We start from the raw sequence: 17,829 nt of genomic DNA on the forward strand, positions 1-17,829 counted from the left end.
GCTCCTGAGAGGGGCCCCTTTCCTCCCCCCTTCAGTTCTCAAGGCCTCTTCTTCCACCACTGAACCTCCATCTCTTCCTGGGACGGGTGCTTATAGAAAACAAAACAGCATCACCTGGAAGTCTGGGTGGAACCTCGACACAAAGAATCTCGCCTCATCTCGAACCGTGTTTAAGCCTTCGTCCGAGACGCACAGAGAACCTTGGTGGCGCGGGGTTAGAGCGTGTGGTGGCCGATGCTGTCCCAAAGGACTGGCAGCCTGGAGCCACTGGGAGGCGGGTCTTCTCTGTCCCAGAGCGGCTCGTGGTCAGAACACACTCAGCGCTAACACTGTGGGCCTTCTCCCTCTGGAATGTGGGGGCGGGTGAACCTTAGGGGGTCCATACCCGTTGGTGCCTCTGCCCTGCCTCACCACAGATCTAGGTTTACTAACCTGACTGAGGACTAACCGAACTCACCCTTCCTTCCTGGAACTTGCAAGAAGTCGGCTCATTCGGAAATGGCCAGCTTGGAGCTGGCTGTAGGCGGCATGCCAGGGGCTGGCAGCACCAGTAGCACCCCCACTAGTGAGTGGGTGAAAGCCCTGGGCAGCCTCAGGGGTGTCTCCGTGCGGGGGTCCCAGCGAAAGGCTACTGCCAATGGATTTCGTCCTTCAAAAGCAGGCCGGGTGGGATTCAAGGCAACTCTGGCTCAGGGAGCAGCAGGCCACGGCTGTCCTTGCACGTCTGGCCAGCTCTGGCCCTCCTGGGCTCAGGCATACCTCGGAATCTGGCGCAGACCATCGCTGGCCGTGGGCTCAGGTTGAGACCCAGCTGCCATCCCCGCCACGTTGTCAGATTTCCTGTGCTCTCTCGGTCCATGGAGAGAAGCGTATCCCCCACGAGCAAGGATTTCACAGGGAAGGCCATGATGCGTGTTATGGGGGACAAGGATGTGCTGTGGGTGGGGGCTCCCTGAAGATAGGACTTAGAGGCTGTTCCTTCCACACGCTTGGAAATGATGGCTCAGCTAATCTGGTATCTGAACACGGATTCATCACATCCTGGGATAGGTCCTGATACGTGGATGGGTCTTACTGCCTCAAGTGGAACAACCTGCTAGGTGTCCCTCTGTGTCGTCGAGGCACCAGGCAGATGTGCTCCTGGCGGCCTCTCTTACAAAGGGATTGGTGGGAGACCCAAACTCATGTTCCTTAAACCCCCCTACCCCACCCCCAAGAGAAGACGACAATTAGCAAACTGGCTTTGCATACTGATGGCCTGACTTTAAAGGGCCAGACCCCCATTCCCCCCAGGAGAGCAATCAACAAAACCCACAGGCTTTCAGCCCTGTGAAAGCAAGTTGACAAAGCAGATTTCTTACACCCCAGACAGAAAACAGGACACACACACACACACACAAAAACACTCGACTTCCCATATCCGAGTACATGCCTGTCACCAAGGCACAAGGGCTGTCAATGCATCCCCCTGGGGAGGGAAGGGCGGTTTCAGGAAGGATTAAGACCCTGTGTTCTGCATTCAGGAAGACCACGCTGGATGTCAAGGGAAAACTTCCCAGGGAACACAGGCAAAGGCGGGTCACTTGCCAAGTGCACCCGCAGGATTGACGGCTCCTTCTTTGAAAGGGCGGGTTTGGGGGACGCACTCTGGACACTGCTGGTGGAGCGGCCGATCCGAGCACCTCGTGCTGCTCAGCCAACATTGATTTTCCGCCCCAGTGGAGGAGATTTCACTCGGATGCCTGTCATTTAAATTCATTTTACACAGCTGCTTAATGTGGCTTGGCAAGGCACAGCCAAACCAGCTTTGTGCGGCTAAATAGGCCTCCCGAGTCGGTAAAGGGCAGATCCTACGGATTAGAGGCTGATGAGAAGTACTTCTCTGCCCACCACCCCCACTGTGACCTCCCGGATCGTCCTTGACGGCACCACGGGAGAGGGGACAGGAAAAGACACTTGCCAGTTTGCTCTCAGGACTACGTGTACGAAGTTCTCTAGCTGCTGGCCCACCCTACAGACCCTGTGGGTGGGATCCAGAACTCCCAATGCCAAAAGCCGTCCTTGGCTCTTGCTGACAAACCATACGCACAAACCAGGGCTCCCCTGCCCGCCGCCAGGGAAGAAGCTGCCCCTCGGTTTCCATCTTCCTCCAGCGAGCAGCAGGTGGATTTCAATGGCCGAACGCTTAACCCCCGCACTGCCAGGGCTCCTTCCGGAACCCCGCCCGGAGGATATCGTGATGGGGCCGCTGCGGCGTTCACAGCGAGCAGGGAAGGCACAGTTCTGAAAGCAGGTCCTACGGAGGTTTCTACAAACACCGGCTGCTCCCAGTTTTAGTTTAACCAAAGCTGTGGCTCCGAGTCTCCCGAAATGACCACTGACCGGTGAATAAATCTGGAATGTTTCAGCACATTCAAAACGGCATCAAGGAAATGTTTCTGCTTGGCCCATCCCTGGATAGTAATATGTCCCCGGAGCACTGGGTAGCTTAAACACGGGGACAGAGTCGATGTCGTTTTGTAGCGAGAGAAAAGAGGCATACTGTCTGTTGCTACATGTAGGTAATTCTTGGGTGGAACTGCGTAACCACGTTTAGAAACATGATTCCGTGCTGGCTGCTGGGTGGGGTCTTCCTGGTGCCCTCACCTGGAGAGGGGCATAAGGGGTATCTGGGGCAGGGGCTTGCTGGGGAAGGAGGAAACGAAGCCCCTCGTGAGTCAGGAAGGATAACCACTGTCATCCTTATTGCGGCCCGCTTCTCTTCAGATGATACGGTGGCTGGCAGTGGAGCGGGGACGGTCACAGTCGTGGTGATGGTGGCAGTGCCCACGCAAGTTCCCGCACACCACGGCTCGGACAAGGGGGCGATGGAGCCAAGGGACCTCGTTGTGTGGCAGAGAAACTGGTTGATTCACTCTCAGGCACGAGTTGGGGGGGGGAGGGGAAAGGGGGGAAGCCATGCCGAAGCCATGCACAGACGGGGCCTGTGGGATGGCATGCAGGTCCGCACTGCCACAGGACAGTTACTAAGAACGAGAAAGTAACCAGCCCACAAATGAAACAGAACGGAACACAAAAGACCAGAAATACACAGACGGGAGTGACAAGACGCCTCCCCCCCATGGGTGGGCCTACTTGGGGTGTTCTCGCTTTGCTGGTGTGAGAGTCCCCCCAGCAGCCAGGGGTGCACTCAAGAACAGGCTCAAAGGGATGCCAGGGTCCCGCCGCATGTCCAGCATGGTGCTACCTACCCGTACTGGTCAGGCTGGTGCAGCAGGGGAGCCTGAGAGTTGCCATAGTTGGGGTGCTGGGAAGAAAACGGGGGGCGTCCGCCAGCCCCAGACTGGCTGGGATAAGCAGGCGACCTAATGTATGGTGGCCTAAAGTGGAACAGAGAACAGCTTCTGTGGGTTGATTCTGCAGCACAGCATGACCCCCCTGCCTGCCTGTGGCCCCCAGAGGCCTGGACGGGGACAGAAGGTGGCAGGTGGGCATCCTACTCTGTACCCAGCAGCAGCTGCCTTTGCCTCAAGCTAAACCCGGTGAGATGATTTTGGAGAGCTCAGGCTCAGGAATAGAAGGGCCTCAGGCAGAGAACCTGTGTCCAGTTTCTGACTTTGGTAAAAGCCAGCGAGAGAATGTGCAAAGATGCAGTCCCCACTCACAATCCCACGAAGCCCCTGGGGCAGGGGCCACTGACGGAGACAGAAACCAGGGTGCACGGCTGCATATTCACACATGCACCCTAGTCAGCAGATTCACAAAGGGACACTGTGAGGTGGTGGTGGGAAGCTTTTCAATCAAGCAGAACTGTGGCCACCTTGGCCAGCCAACCGCTGTCTAAGGTGCCCTGCCACATGCGGTCAAAACTCTTCCACGGAACAGCAGGAAAGTGGCCAGTGCTTGTGAGTTTCCAACGTGGACCATTCACTTAAACCCACCCTGGAACTTCAAGTGGGCCAGCTGGGCAGGCTTCAGAAACAGGTGTGCAAAAATGTCCCCTAAAGTCTAATTCAGTTTAGAGCTGTGCTGGGGGCAGGGAGTAGTTTGGGAGGTTTTAAGTCAGCATAAAGTAGTGGGGAGAGAGAGAGAGAGAGAGAGAGAGAGAGAGAGAGAGAGAGAGAGAGAGAGAGAGAGAGAGATATCAATTTCATGTCAATTCGTCCCGGGAGAGTCAGGACCATTTGCAGCAACTGAGATGGAGTGGGGACCCTGCATTCCCCACACAGCAGCTAATGGGGGAACAGTAACATGGGACAGACAGACGGACACACACACACACACACACACACACACACACACACACACACACACACACTCTTCCATCTTTTCCCAGCTGCCCCATCAGTTTGCCTCTGCTGTGCTATTTCTGAACAGGTGGTGCAGTTCCTTAAAGGAAGAAATGTCAGATTAAAGAAAGGAAGCGACGGGGCAAATGCTTTGCTCGAGTGCAGCGGTTCTCGACCTGTGCAACGAGACCCCAACCCTTTCACAGGGGTCGCCTGGTGCATGACAGTAGCAAACTGACAGCGATGAAGTAGCAGCAAAAATCATGCGATGGTTGGGGGTCCCCACCACATGAGGAGCTGAGTGACAGGGTCGCGGCGTGAGGAAGGCTGAGGACCACTGCTCCAATGACACTTGCTGAAACACTGCATCTCTGCACAAGTTGGTTAGGACCAGTGAAGAAAGCCTGGCACAAAGGGCACAAGGGGGCTTCGAAATGGTTGTGGAAAAGGAAGGGTTAATGGAATGTTTCCACAGACTTTCTGAAGCCCCCCCCTACAAATGCTGTAAGCCTTGCACATACACGAGTAGACACACACAATACACACGTGTAACGCACACACACACACACGATTTCCAATTGAAAAGGATTTTTATAGTGCATAAAAAAGAAGAGAGCTTTTCGTTGCAAACTTTTTAAAGGATGCCCAGAGTTTTGTGGGACCCCAGCGACCCTTCTCCGGATCGGGGGCCTGGTTTCCACGTGCTGATGACAGGGCTCTTGCGGGGCACTTCCAGTATCTGCCTACCACCTGCCTCCCCAGGCCTGCCCTTCGCCCTCTGACCTCTACAAGAGGCTTTAGCACAAGAACAGCGTCTGTGCGGGCCGCCTCCAACCTGCGCCCAGGGAACTCGGTCCTGAGCTCGGCGGTGGCTCGCTCATGTGTGGACGCCCCGAGAGCCCGCCCAGCCGTGGGTCCTGGGAATCGTACCTGCTTTGTGCCGAGTTTGCAGCAGCCTGCATCACGGCTGCGGCCGCCTCCTGAGCCTTACGGTTCACAGTGGGCATGGGCGGCCCCATCCCTGGCCCTCCCTGCTGCGGCATGCCGGGAGAGCTGGGGGTCATGCTGCTCAGGTTTCCAGGAAACGGTCTGGTTTGCATCCCGGCCGGTGGCATTCGTCCCGGTGGCATAGCCCCACACTGCTGGCCAGGCCCCTGTCCGTGCATCTGGCTGTTCGCATTGACACCCATGCCGGGCCCGGGGCCGCTGTAGCTCGCGCTGGGGACCCCGCTATACGTGGGGGGTCTGGAGTAGTTACCTAAATGGAGAGCAAACAGAGAAAGGCCTTTTATTCCACCTTTAAACTGGCGAGAGCACTCACTGGCTTACTCCTGGTCTGGCTTGGTTATTAATTAGTCCCCCTCCCCAGGCTGGCTCCAGGGCGGCTGGCAGCCTCCAAACATGCTATCGGTGCATGTTCCCGCGGTGGCCCTTAGCTCCTGGAGAACGACCCACCGGGGCTCTCTGTGCTGTCTGGGAGCATTCCAGCTGACCCTGAGGTCAACCGGTCAACAGGAAAGCGACTTTAGAGTGGTGTGTTCAAAACACGGACACCCCGTGGCAGGCTGGTCCACCATGTGCAGGGACGGCCTGGCCACATCAGGCAGCGCCAAGATCCACTAGCCTTCACGGATTCCTGCGGAGCCCGACGCCGCAGCGCTTCTCCAGGATGAGGTTACTTTTCCCTCCCGCACCAGATAACTCGGCTGCCCTGATGGAGGGGGGGGGTCCCTGATTTAGGAGCAGGGGATCTCCAAGGACCAGCATGTCGCTTCACCCCTAGGGTGCAGGCGGGCCCGAGACAGAGGGACGACCCAGCAGGTACTCCGCCTCTGTGCACACCGAGACTCAGACTCGTGGGGGTGGGGGTGGGTGCAGGCACAGGGCCTGCCCTGGCTCCTGCTCCTTCCACAGCTTGTATTTTGGGTGTAATTTACACTCAAGTACACTAAAGCGCTTTCACTGACACAGCACCTGCAGAGACTAAACTACAGGGCTGCATGCCAGACACTGGGCTGAGGGCGGGCTGCACACGAACTACAGAGCACAGACCACTCCACGTACAGCTGGGGAAAAGCAGCAACCAGTACAATAGGCTTCAGGCTCAAGCCAAGGGGCGCCGGCGCCCACCCGCAGGCAGCTCGGGGATGCTGACGCTATGCTTTAGATCGCTGAGACGAAGGAGTATCCAGACACGCGGACCTCCTGGTTTCTCGGTGCCTGGAAAAGCTATGTCGACACTAGACTGTAGCCTGGTAGGTGTGACTGCATCGTAAGGAGGTCGGAGACCGTGAGAATGACCACAACGGGGTACACCCTGTGGGGACAAAGGTGCTGACAGACTGGCTCCACTCAGGACTGCTGCGAAGCTTCTATCTGTAAAGAGCAAGAAAGCAGTGTGCGCCTATTTTTAATCAATGTAAGCGGCTGCTTCCCGACAGGGAGAGACCTGTAAAAACCCCAAAACCCAGGCTAAACTCACTGCCATCGAGTGGATGCTGACTCAGAGCGACCCTGTCGGGCTGGGTGGTGCCGCCTCGGTGAGTTTGAGAGTGTGACTCTTTCCAAGAACAGAAAGTCTGCCTTTTTCCCGAGGAGTGGGTGGAAGTTTCAAACGGCTGACCTCGCAGTTAGTAGCTCACCGGGTAACCCCTTGGTAAAAAGACAGGAGCCCGCAGAGAGCTCGGCGTCTCCCAGTCCTCCCTCCCTCCCTCTTGTTTGGAAGCACCCTCCCACCCATCTAACTCCTTGTGCCCTTGTTATATGGTAGCAACAGCCCCGGGCACGGAACACAGGACGTTCACGGGGTCTAATTCCTGCCAGCCAGCAGCTCACAGTCTAGGTGTGTGCGTGGACGTGACACGAAGTGACAGAGGTACAGACCAGAAAAAAGTCCCAAGTCCCAACCAGAAAGACAGCACTCCGTGGAGAGCGTGCGCGCACGCGTGAGGAGTCTGGCCAGCGTGGCGGATGGTGTCTCTGCTAAGTCACGGCTGAAACCCCACGAGACCCCGTGGGCCAGCAGCACTTCCTCACAGGGGGACCGTGCAGGTGAGGGGTTCAAAGCTCGCCTCCCTCCCTTGTCTCATCGGTAAAAACCACGGTGCCGGTGCTGCTGTGGCCGTGACGCCCGCAGCCATGCCACAGGTAGATAATGTGAGGTGCCTTCTAGTCGGGCCCAACTCAGCGAGCCCTCCTCTGTGAAACAGAACGAAACACTGCCCAGTCTTTGGCATCCCCGTAACTGTTGCCCCGTGGGGGCCCATCGTTGCAGTGCCCATGCCAGTCCAGCTCACGGAGACCTCTTCTCCTTTCCACCGACGTTCGACGTTAGCGAGCAGGGTGTCCTTCTCCAGGGACTGGCCCTTCTGAATAACATGTCCAGAGTTCGTGAGACCAAGCCTGGGCAGTCTCACGTCAAAGGGTCACTCTGCGTGCCTTTCTTCCGAGACTGAGCTGGTCATTCCGCTGGCAGCCCGTGGTACATTCATCGCCGACACCAAAACTCAAGGGCATCAATTTCCAGGCTTCCTGGCTCTTTGTCCAGCCTTTCCGTGCACAGGGGACTGGATTGTCTTGATTTTAGTCAGGTGCACCTTAGTCCTCTTGGGCAGATTTGCCCAGAGCGATATGCACGTTTGGCTTCTTGCCATAGGTGCTGGTTGACTGTAACTCCAAGGGAAAGAAAATCTTGGACAGTTTCCACCTTCTCTCTGTTTGTCACCGCTCTATGGATAGCCCTCTAGCAATAACCACATGAAGATTTCTTAGGCTTAAAAGACACCGTGGATGCAAATTGCCTGGAGCAAGGCAGACTCACGGTCGCACGGTGAGTGAGGTTAGGAGAGCCCTGGTCCTGGCACAGGGTGGTGAGGGCAGGGGAATCCGGCCCTGCACTGAGGTGGGATGAAGGGGAGGCTTTACCAGGCCTAGTGGGACCTAGCCCTTGGCTCACAAGTTGGGGGTTCATCCTGCAGACGAGGAGAAGCTGCCAAGTGATTTCCAGCAGAAACGCAAGTGATAGCCATCGTGAAAGCAAGCCCCCGAGTACTGGCTGCCTCCTGCGTGCTCCGGCTCAGCAGGTCCCATGTGCTGCATTCACAGTGCTGTCCGGTCCCCACTTGGAGGGACATGCGGTTTGAACTCTGGCTTCCGAGGTGTGGGTGGGGAAGCAAAGCACAGGAAACGGGCCCCGGAGGGTCATAGCAAGAAAGGGGAGGGGCTTCCCCTTCAATATAGGTGGTCCTCAAGGTGCACGCGGTGCGGATGCCTAGAACCTCCCACAGGCTGCCTTGCCGTGTTTAGGAGAAACCCCACTCATGGAGTGGGGTACAGTAATCAGCAGATGGGCTTTTCTGAGCTCATGCACGGAAGCCTTCACACGTGCAAACATGCAGGAGCACACGGGCGTTTCCGCTCTCAGCGTGAGTGCCTGCCCTGTATTTGGTCTGTTAACCATCTGTAAGGTGCGTGCCACTCATGAGCAGCGATGCAAAGGCCACGGTGGGCACACCTGTTCTGCCAAGGGCCGGACAGCACACCCTGGGGGCTTTGCTGGTCAACTACGGACTCTGTTCTTACAGCTCCAGAGCAGCCACGGACAGGGAAGCAAGCTCGAGAGGAGTGTTCTCATCAAACTTTATTTAAACACCCACACCCACACACAGCGATGTCATGCCACGCTGCTCTACCCCTAGTAGAGACCGATCTCAGGTGAGGCTCACAGAGGACCGAAACAGCAATGCGGACCTTAGCCCTGAGACCACCTAGAACAGGCGTCCTCAAACAGCCCGCCGAGGACATTTATCCGGCCTGCCACGTCTTTTTGCCCCGTTTGTTTTTTTTAACTTCAAAATAAGATATGTGAAGTGCAAGACAGGACTGTGGGTGCCCCCTCCCCGGACCCACATAGCCTGACAGGATCAGAGGAGCTGGGCGCTCCAGTCCACTTGGGCTTCTGAAAGCTGAGCAGACTTATTCCGAGTCTGAGCGCAGATGTAATTACCGCGTGCTACTGCCCGGTGGCCACTCTCCGCCACCCGCCGGCAAGCCCTCTACGTGATTCATTTGGTAAGAAGCCCTTTCCCAGTGGAAACACATGTGCCCTTTGCTTTCGAAGGAAATGAAATAACTTTAATCTTGTTTTGGAAAACAAGCTTCCTGGCGTGGCACTGCGGCTGGTGCCCAACCGGGGAAGGGGGGGGCATACGTGGCCAAAGTTCGCCCAGAGCAGGCAGTCCACAGTGGGTTCTGAGGAGCACTGCTGGGGAGAAGGGACAGAGGCCTTTAGCCAACGACGCTCTGTGTCTTCTCTCATTCTCAGCATGTGCTACGGAAAGGAGAGCAATAGCACTGGCCGGCAGCTGGCCATGGGGGCAGCAGCAGTCTGTGAGCGGGTGGGGACGCTTCGTGAGAGCAGGCCAGCCGCACCCACCAGGGACTTGCCCCCTAGCGTCTTCAGCTGGGTGGGCTGATTCCACAAACTGACGCTCAGAATCACACTCGGGGGGACTGCATCCTAATTAAGAGGCCCCTATTTGGGAGGAGAAATACTAAGTCCCCTCTTCTTCTAGAAACTTCACAGACTTTCCTCATTAGCTCCAAGGACCGGGTACAGATGGCATCTCAAGACTTAAAATGGCCCCACACACAATTTAATTAAGAGGCAGCCAGGGGCTTGAATACTGATTTCTTGCTAGCCGCAGGACCTTGTGAGAAGCTATTTGACCTTTCTGAGCATCAGCTCTTCCACCTGTAAACACATGGGGACAGGGACAAGGCTGAGCTAGTTCAGTGACCTGGCAGTGGTCATCATCACCAAGAACTGCAATGTGAACCCTCTTCACGGGGAAGCAAGGATGGCTCATGCCCCTGCCCCCTTCGCCCAGACAATCGCCTATCTCCCCTCACCCCCTAAAATAAACAAGAACCAAGAATGTAAGCCAAGCAAAACAGAGGGAAAAGCCAGGGACTAGACGCACAGTCTTAGCTCCATGTCTCTCTAATAGATTAGTAATTGGCTGGCACCCACTCTGATGGAAACCAGATGGAGCCAGCATTAAGCACAATGGAGCAGCAGATGCTGGGCCGGCCCACCTCAGCTGGCCGGGTCTGACAGCCAAGTCCAAGGGCCTGCAGTCTGCGAGGGGGTTCGGCCTGGCAAGTCAGCCTGGGAAAACCGGTGGTGACCAAACAAACGCAGATTCCAACGTGCCGGCATGCTATTCCAGAGCCAGGCAGTGTTAGCAGGAGCCCGGTTTAAAGGACTGCAAACCATGGTGCAGCCTACTCCAGAACCTTCCACTTGGCCAGGTGCACTCAAGGATCTGAGCTCACTGCTTTCCCGGAGTCTCAGCATGTTTCCTTGGACAGAGGACATCTTGCTTCAGGCTCCCCATCAGTCAGCAATTACTTAGGACCTCCCCCCCCCCGGCTGTGGTGCATGAAAAGGAGGCATCATGTCCCGCTGGGAGAAAAGATGCACACAGGGAGCTGTGTATCACGCATCCTCGTGAATCAGGGCCAGACGTGCACGGACCTTCCTGTTCAACTACTGATAACTTTGTTTTCTTTCCCACAGCAGTGTACCTCACCGCACATGCACGCACTAAACAAGCCCCCACACCTCACAGTCACCCTTAAAGGACAGAACTGTCGTCTGGGTTTCCAAGGCTGTCACCTTTCTGGGACCAGACAGCCTCGTCTTTCTCCTGAGGAGCGGCCGGTAGGTTTGAATCATTGACCTTCTGGCTATTGGTCCCATGCACAGGGCCACGTGGCACTGTTTCTGAAGTCCTGGTTAGGGGGATATAAAATCACAAACACCAGCATTTGGCTGTTAAATGTGGGTGTGGCTGTTTGAACGTAACCGGCAGCTCCACAGGCAAAAGGCCTAGTGACCTTGGCCCATGACACTCATCCTGGGGCAGCTCTCTGTCCCACGGGTTACAATGAGTGGGAATCGACGCCAGGCATCCAGCAGCAGCAGCTATGGCCACAGCCGAGACAGAGACACTGTCTATCCTGGAGTCCGTCCAACCATCTCTCCCAGGGCCAGACCCTGGCAGTCGCCGCCTCCGGGTGCCAGGGAAGTTGTTACAGAGTACAGCCTCTCACCACGGGGCTCCCATCAAGCATGCGAAGCCCACGCTGCTTCTGAGACCCATCCACTCTGTGCCCGCTCCCTGCCCAGGCAGCTTGTGCTCCGCAGGCACGTGGGTGCTGGCGTTTGAGACACTCAGCTAGCGCTCTTTGGGGTGGACACAGGCTCGCGTTTCTCTCGGGAACACCCTAGGAGTGGGGCTGCTGGCTGGATGGCAGGTGTGTGCTTGCCTTTGTGAGGAAGCTCGGAGCCACGGCAGCACTATGCAAACAGGCGAGTATGCGGGGCACCCATGTCCCTGCCAGCACTCGGTGCGACCAGCTTTTAAAGAACCACGCACCTTGCAGCCTTGTGGCTTTAATCTCCATTTCTTAGAGACAAGCGGTTAGGGCTGCCGCTGCTGTTTACTACGGTGGAAGTGGAAAGGGGCAGGGACTTCCAGAAGTCTGCAGGAAAACAGCATTCAGAGAGAAGGGCATTTTCCTGTGGGCCTTCTGAAGGCCCCTCCCATTTAAATAAGTCCCTTCCTGTGTAAAAAATAAGATGCGTCTCTCAAAGCACTTCTTCCAAACAGGTCTGCCCACACGGTCCCATCCCTCCACACGCCCCGTGAGCATCAGAGGAGCACTGGGCAATCGCTAGAGTCACCCCGAGGCAGCTCCGAAGAAGAGCAATTTCCCTCACGTTGCAGGACATCTTGCTCCCTGTGTTGGGTTTCTGAACTGGTGGTTAAGGTACTGAGATTTGTCTAGGCCCACTGACATTTCTTTACAAGGTGCTAAAGATGTCAACATCGCAACAGTGTTACACTAAGCATGGACTCCAGGGGGGACTCATCGCGGAAAGAGCGTGTGCTGTCCCTTCGGTTCACTTTGTTATTTTTTATGACAAGTCAGTTCCTTTAAGAATTTAGTAGAAGGCAACCCAAGGCTGAGGCAGAAGTAGAGTCACCAGGAGGGTGCAGCCTCCACAGGTGAACTTGCCTTCGAGCCCTGGGGCGTCAACCCAGAACCATCAAGCACCAAGCAGGGAAGCCAGGCCCGACTCAGCCAAACGCCTTCTTTCTGGAAATCCCCATCAAGGGCCCCGAGGGCGCGGGCTCTGTGCTGAGAGCTGGGGATCCCAGTGGAGGAAGACGGCGTTTGGGAGTGGGTGATGCGTGATTGCAAGGACTGAGGACCACATGGTGAGGACAAGGTGTGCACGGGAGGAGGGCCGGCCTGGCAAAGTGACCGAAGAGCCAGTCCTGGAGCCAGCGGCGGTCTGCACCTGCAGGAGGCACCCAAGGTGAAGAGCCCCTCTCTCACACACGCCAGACATGTGCCCTGTCGGACCGTAGGGCAGGGACTGCTGTGGAAGGGAGCAAGCACCAACGGAACGTGGCACCCACAGAAACACACGTGCCACCGAGAGGTTCGGTGTTCTCGTCTGCAGAATGGGCACAAGGACAGCACACCTATCACGCGAGTTGCTGAGGGAGAAAAATTACAATGGCCATCCATGTTGGACAGGTGTGTCAAGGCTCAGACAGAAACTGTACCACGGTGAACAGTAAGACTGCTTTCTTATCAGTGAAGAGAGATAACCTTTCTCTTATCATGTCAGACCATAAGCCTCATTTCCCTTTCATGCTGTACAGATACTCCGATTTACCCTTGAAATAGAATGAGCATTGACAAAAAATGCAACACTGTAACAACCTAAGGACCAAATAAAGGACCCAAGGACCTTGTCACTAAGTATCAAGCACTACAACCTCTGAGGCAAGCAGCCCAAGAGTCCAGCATCACAACACGGCGCTAACTCAGCGAGCCTGCCCTCTGGGTGGCTGGATACTGCATCGCTCCATCGTCTCCCTGGTGGTTGGCACATAAAGATGCCAGCCTAGGAAGCGTGAGAGGCCATTCTCTGTCACATGGGGCCTTTATGAGCCAGATGCTCTTCCCCCAAGGGTCAGGAATGTTCTCCAGCAAGAGGGGCCCTTCCAAAAGGTGGTTTCTTCTAAACAGAGAGCTGACTGACTGACAGGTGGATGGACACAGGGGGAGGACACCGGCAGAGCTACAGGTCCCCACACTGCCGCGACACCGGCCAGGGCAGGATCAGCTGTGTGCAGCCGGCTCAGAGCCCCACAGGGATTTCGAGGACTGCTTTCTGGATCTAGTAGATCTCTGGAGGCTTTCCTTCTGAGGCACTCTCAGTGGACTCAAACTTTTAATATTTTGAGCATGTTAGCTGCTTGCACCACCTGGGAATTTTAGTAGCTGAGACGTCGTCCTGTGCACCAGTTCAGAAAGCTCTGCGCAGTCAGTCCGTGAGAGGCGCGGATGGCCTCACGAGGATGTTTGTGGATCCTCAGCAGCGAGGGAAAATAACTAGTTTCACACCGGTCAGAGATTCAAGTTGTTTTCTATATTTTTCTTTTTCTTTAAGTTGTTTTTTACTGAATGTTACCCTTCACCTTTTTTGTCTAATTCCCAAGTTTTGCTACCATGATGGTTATTCGTTAATACTGAGATGAAATCTTTTAACTTGAAGGTTGAATTGGAACATCAGAAGACTGCCTGCCTTGCCCTACTTTCTGCTGTAAGATGATCTAATTTGATGTGTTTCCCCCTCTTCTATTAACAAAATACAGGTTTAAAAGCTTTAGCAAAAGATTGTAAAAATAATGAAAATATTAGGTTTGCCTGCACGATTGATTTAACCGCTGAAGGCAGCTGAGGGGGCAGGGGACCAGGTTCCGGGCTTTGCTCTGTTGTACACAGGGGTCACTGTGCGTCAGAAACAACTCCATAGCACTAACTACAGCGGTAACTCCAGGTGTGTGAAGGGCATGAGGTATTCCGGTACCTTTTCATTCATTTTTCCATGAACCCTTTGACATCCTGTCATAGCACAAACTGTTTCCAGGAAGGACGTGCGTGGATGAGAGGGGGTTATCTGTAGACACCAGCCCTTGGGAAGGAAGCCAAGGAACAAGATTCTGCCCGGGTCCCCAGCACTGCCGTGGGGAGTGGTCCGACAAGCTGCAAAGAGCCCCAGTGCTGAGGTGCAGACTCTGGGGCGGTGTGAGCCCAAGGGCTTCTGGAGCCTGTGTCGGGCCTTCTCAAGGAACCCGAGGGCTGACGACCGGCGACTTCCCTACTTCGGTCCTCTTGAAAGGGGCAGCCACGTGGTAAAGCGACTGGGCGTGATTCAGTCTGGGGACCCGCCTTCGGTCAATGGGGAATCATTCCTAGTTTGCTCGTTTATGAGAAACAGACCACAATGCGCCAGGGAAAAGGAGATGGCATCTGGTTTCAGAGCGGGAGCCTTCCCATCCTGGAAAGTACCTTTACGCCAGCCAGTGGCTGAGAAGCAAAAGGCTCTTCAGACTCAGACTTCAGACTCACACGGGGGACCTGAGGGCAGGAAACCAGGCTGCTTTGGGAAACCAACCTCCTGATGCCGCCGGGGGGCCTCCCTCTCGACACAAGGGAGTAAAGGGGGGTGGGGGGAGATCTGTCACTGCGTTTTGTTGAACTGATACTGAAGGTATGGTGTCTTAGTCTAGGTCAACATTGATTGAAAATGAAAACAGGCCTCTGCGAAGTGAAAGTAGCAACAATGTCTTACAGAGTTTACGTAAAAAAAGGCATTGGAGCTGTGGTACCTGACTGGCTACTGTCATGTCAGAGTTCCTGGGATAGAGGCCAGCCCAGGGACTCTCAACAGCACCAAGGCTGCTACCTGCTTTTAGTGACAAACTGGGGGTGGTGGGGTGGTGGCAGGCGTCTCTCTAGAGAACATAAAAACACAAATAAGGTGGGATCTTTGCCCTGAGGAAATGGCTGAGCTCAGAAGAGGAAGCCTATTCCAGGTTGCCTTTGTCCGCACAAAGTCCAGAATTATTAGTTAGCAGACTCATTCCGTTCTATTTATTAAAGAAGTCCCCGTGCAGGCTCTCTGGAAGGGTGGCTGCTATGTGTCTGCTCCGGTGGAACGGGACGATGCCGTACAGCTCACTCTTAATTGCACAGCTCTGTCCCTTTGGACGGGCTCCTTCCCGGGGGTCCAGTGAACGCAGACTTCACAGCAGTAACAGGAATTTCTGAGAGGCCGTCCTTCTCAGCGTTCTGGGGAACCTCCCCCTTTCCGTAGTGGTTGTGAGATCCGTCCCTGTGTGAGATCCAAGATTGTCCTTGCAGGTCACTATTCTTTGGCTTTTGGTTTCTCGAGGGGCTCAAAGAACTCAAGAGCTGGGAGCCAGCAGAGCCCAGGCTGAAGACGGTATCCCCTCCTTGAACGCAGGTTGTAGGCAACTCACAGACTTCACACCCTGGTGGGAGTTACCCAATTTCCTGCCAACTTGATAAAAGAATGAAGGGGTGGAGTCTAGCCTGTCAATCAGACCACAGCCTGATGGTCCCTCCTTGTGGGCGTGGCCTTCTTATGAGGTTTCTGGGACTTCCTCTTTCTCCCTAGAGGCAGGACCACACATTCTCTGCTTGACCTTCCTGCTGACAAGCCACATGGAGCCATGCTGAGGGCAGCCAGAGCCCTGGAGATGCTTCCACCGCCACTGGATCCATAAGACTTTCCACCCACTGGCCTGTGATCTCCCTGCACTCGCCATCATTGCATGTGTTGCATGAGTCTGAAAATGAATTTATGGACTAGTATCGGACATATGGGCTAGTATCAGATTTATGCACTTGATCTGGACTGGGATGTTTTCTCAATATACAACTGCTCTTTGATATAAAGTTCTCTCTTACACATCTATATATGTCTCTGGATTTGCTTCTCTAGTCAACCCGGTCTAACACACACTGAGTAAGAGAATGAGCTCAGCTGCCTGGGTCACACTTCTGGCCTGACCACTAACTGCACTGTCCCCTGTGGAGAGAGGGAGGGCCTGGCTTGGGCCTCGGCTTCTGCACCTGCCTAGTGGAACCTGAAGCACCTCTAACAGCCTGCTGTGAGCATGGGGATGGAACAAATTAATCTGTGACAAACACTTAGAACAAGGCCAGTGGCACGGTCACACACTTGATACATGGAAGGGTATTATTGCTGGCAACAACAGCTTCTGAGTTGCTGCTCCTGATAAGAGAAGGGTTAACAGTAAAAAATAAGAAAATACTTTCCCTTGAGATCTCTAAGAAAACAGAGTAAACCCATCTGGAGTAGAAGAGAAACGCAGGCTGAGACCCGTGATCTCTGGGGCAGGTGTGTGTGTGTGTGTGTGTGTGTGGGGGGGGGTGTCACCACACTTGTGACTGTTACAACACGGAGGAGAGGTGATGTGGACATTTCACAAAGAACTTGAGTATTTACTTAAAAAGCAAAACAAAAAACCCTTCACTCAAGCCCTTGCCTAAAGACCAACACAGAGGAGGAATCTTTAAAGGGACGAACAGTTATGGACTGAACAAAGCCTGCTAACGTCTGCTTTCCTGTGGTGTGTGCTTGCTCAGGGAAGGAGGATGCACGCAGTGAAAGTGAATGGCTTCAATCTGAACACAAGGGATGTGCGGCTGCTGGTGTTCAGCACGCGACTATGGGGAGAGTCGGCCTACAAACACCCATGGCAGAGCGTGCTGTGGTGGGAGCCGGCACCGGGGGAGGGACGAGGCAGTAGAGGGGGTGGACGGGCAGCCCTGGAGGGACACCGAACATGTCCACTCATCAAATACTCAAAGGGCCAAGCACGAAAGGCAACCTCTTTTCCAAAGGTTTCCAATGCCACCCTAACTTGGTATTTGATGCCTCAACACTCAGAAAACCCAAAGACAAGAGAAAAATAACTTCCTCGACTCTACCCAAAATGTACGCCCGGGACCCAGGGGGCCTGCGCTCGCGTCAGGGCCCTGCGGAGTGGAAGGGACATTTAGACTCCTCTCAGGGCACTGGCATCGGAAGCCAAGCCTGAGTTTCAACCAATGTCGTCAATGGATGATCGCCAGCCCGGGGCCAGGGGTGGAAATGGAAAACGGTTCTGGAAAACCAAGGGCTTTTCCCAAAGGAAAAATCCATTTTACGAAGTCCGCCTCCCTGCAGTTAGCCCCGTCAACACAAGCACTTCTTAAGCCATTGACAAACTCTTCACGCGTGCTCCGGCTGCTTCCTCGTCACAGAGTCGCAGGTTTCTGGCTTACTCGTTCTTTGTACTTTTATCTTGTGTTAGCACTAGTTTATCCTCACCACCTTTTGCTTCTGTTTTTCAAGGCTACTTTTGGGTTTTCCAGCTTGTGAAGCACAGAGGAGCAGATGCACACAGGTAAGAACTGATGACGCAAGGGGGGCGGGTAGGGGTGGGAGACAGGGAGGGTGCGGGGGCAGGGGGAGCAAACAATGTACGTGGGGGGTTACTAGAGCTGACAATGATCACACAACTCATTTAAAAAGCAATTTAACAATCACGGGGGTGGAGGTGGAGAGAGTCTTCTAAAA

At 54.8% G+C, this 17,829-nt stretch overlaps 1 protein-coding gene across 5 annotated transcripts in view; it reads right to left on the reverse strand.

Annotated features, from left to right (window-relative positions):
- The window catches only part of ARID1B (AT-rich interaction domain 1B), a 405,831-nt gene that overhangs the window by 52,187 nt on the left and 335,815 nt on the right, over positions 1-17,829 (reverse strand). For 3 of the 5 annotated variants that reach the window (XM_075554339.1, XM_075554338.1, XM_075554337.1), the window contains 2 exons: positions 5,220-5,547; positions 3,252-3,380 (listed from right to left, as the gene is read on the reverse strand). In XM_075554339.1, coding sequence (XP_075410454.1) covers positions 3,252-3,380; positions 5,220-5,547 — 457 coding nt within the window. The remainder of the gene's footprint in view (positions 1-3,251; positions 3,381-5,219; positions 5,548-17,829) is intronic. The other 2 variants (XM_075554341.1, XM_075554340.1) reach the window with 1 other exon arrangement.

This window comes from Tenrec ecaudatus, chromosome 7, assembly GCF_050624435.1.
Source record: "Tenrec ecaudatus isolate mTenEca1 chromosome 7, mTenEca1.hap1, whole genome shotgun sequence".
NCBI lineage: Eukaryota > Metazoa > Chordata > Mammalia > Afrosoricida > Tenrecidae > Tenrec > Tenrec ecaudatus.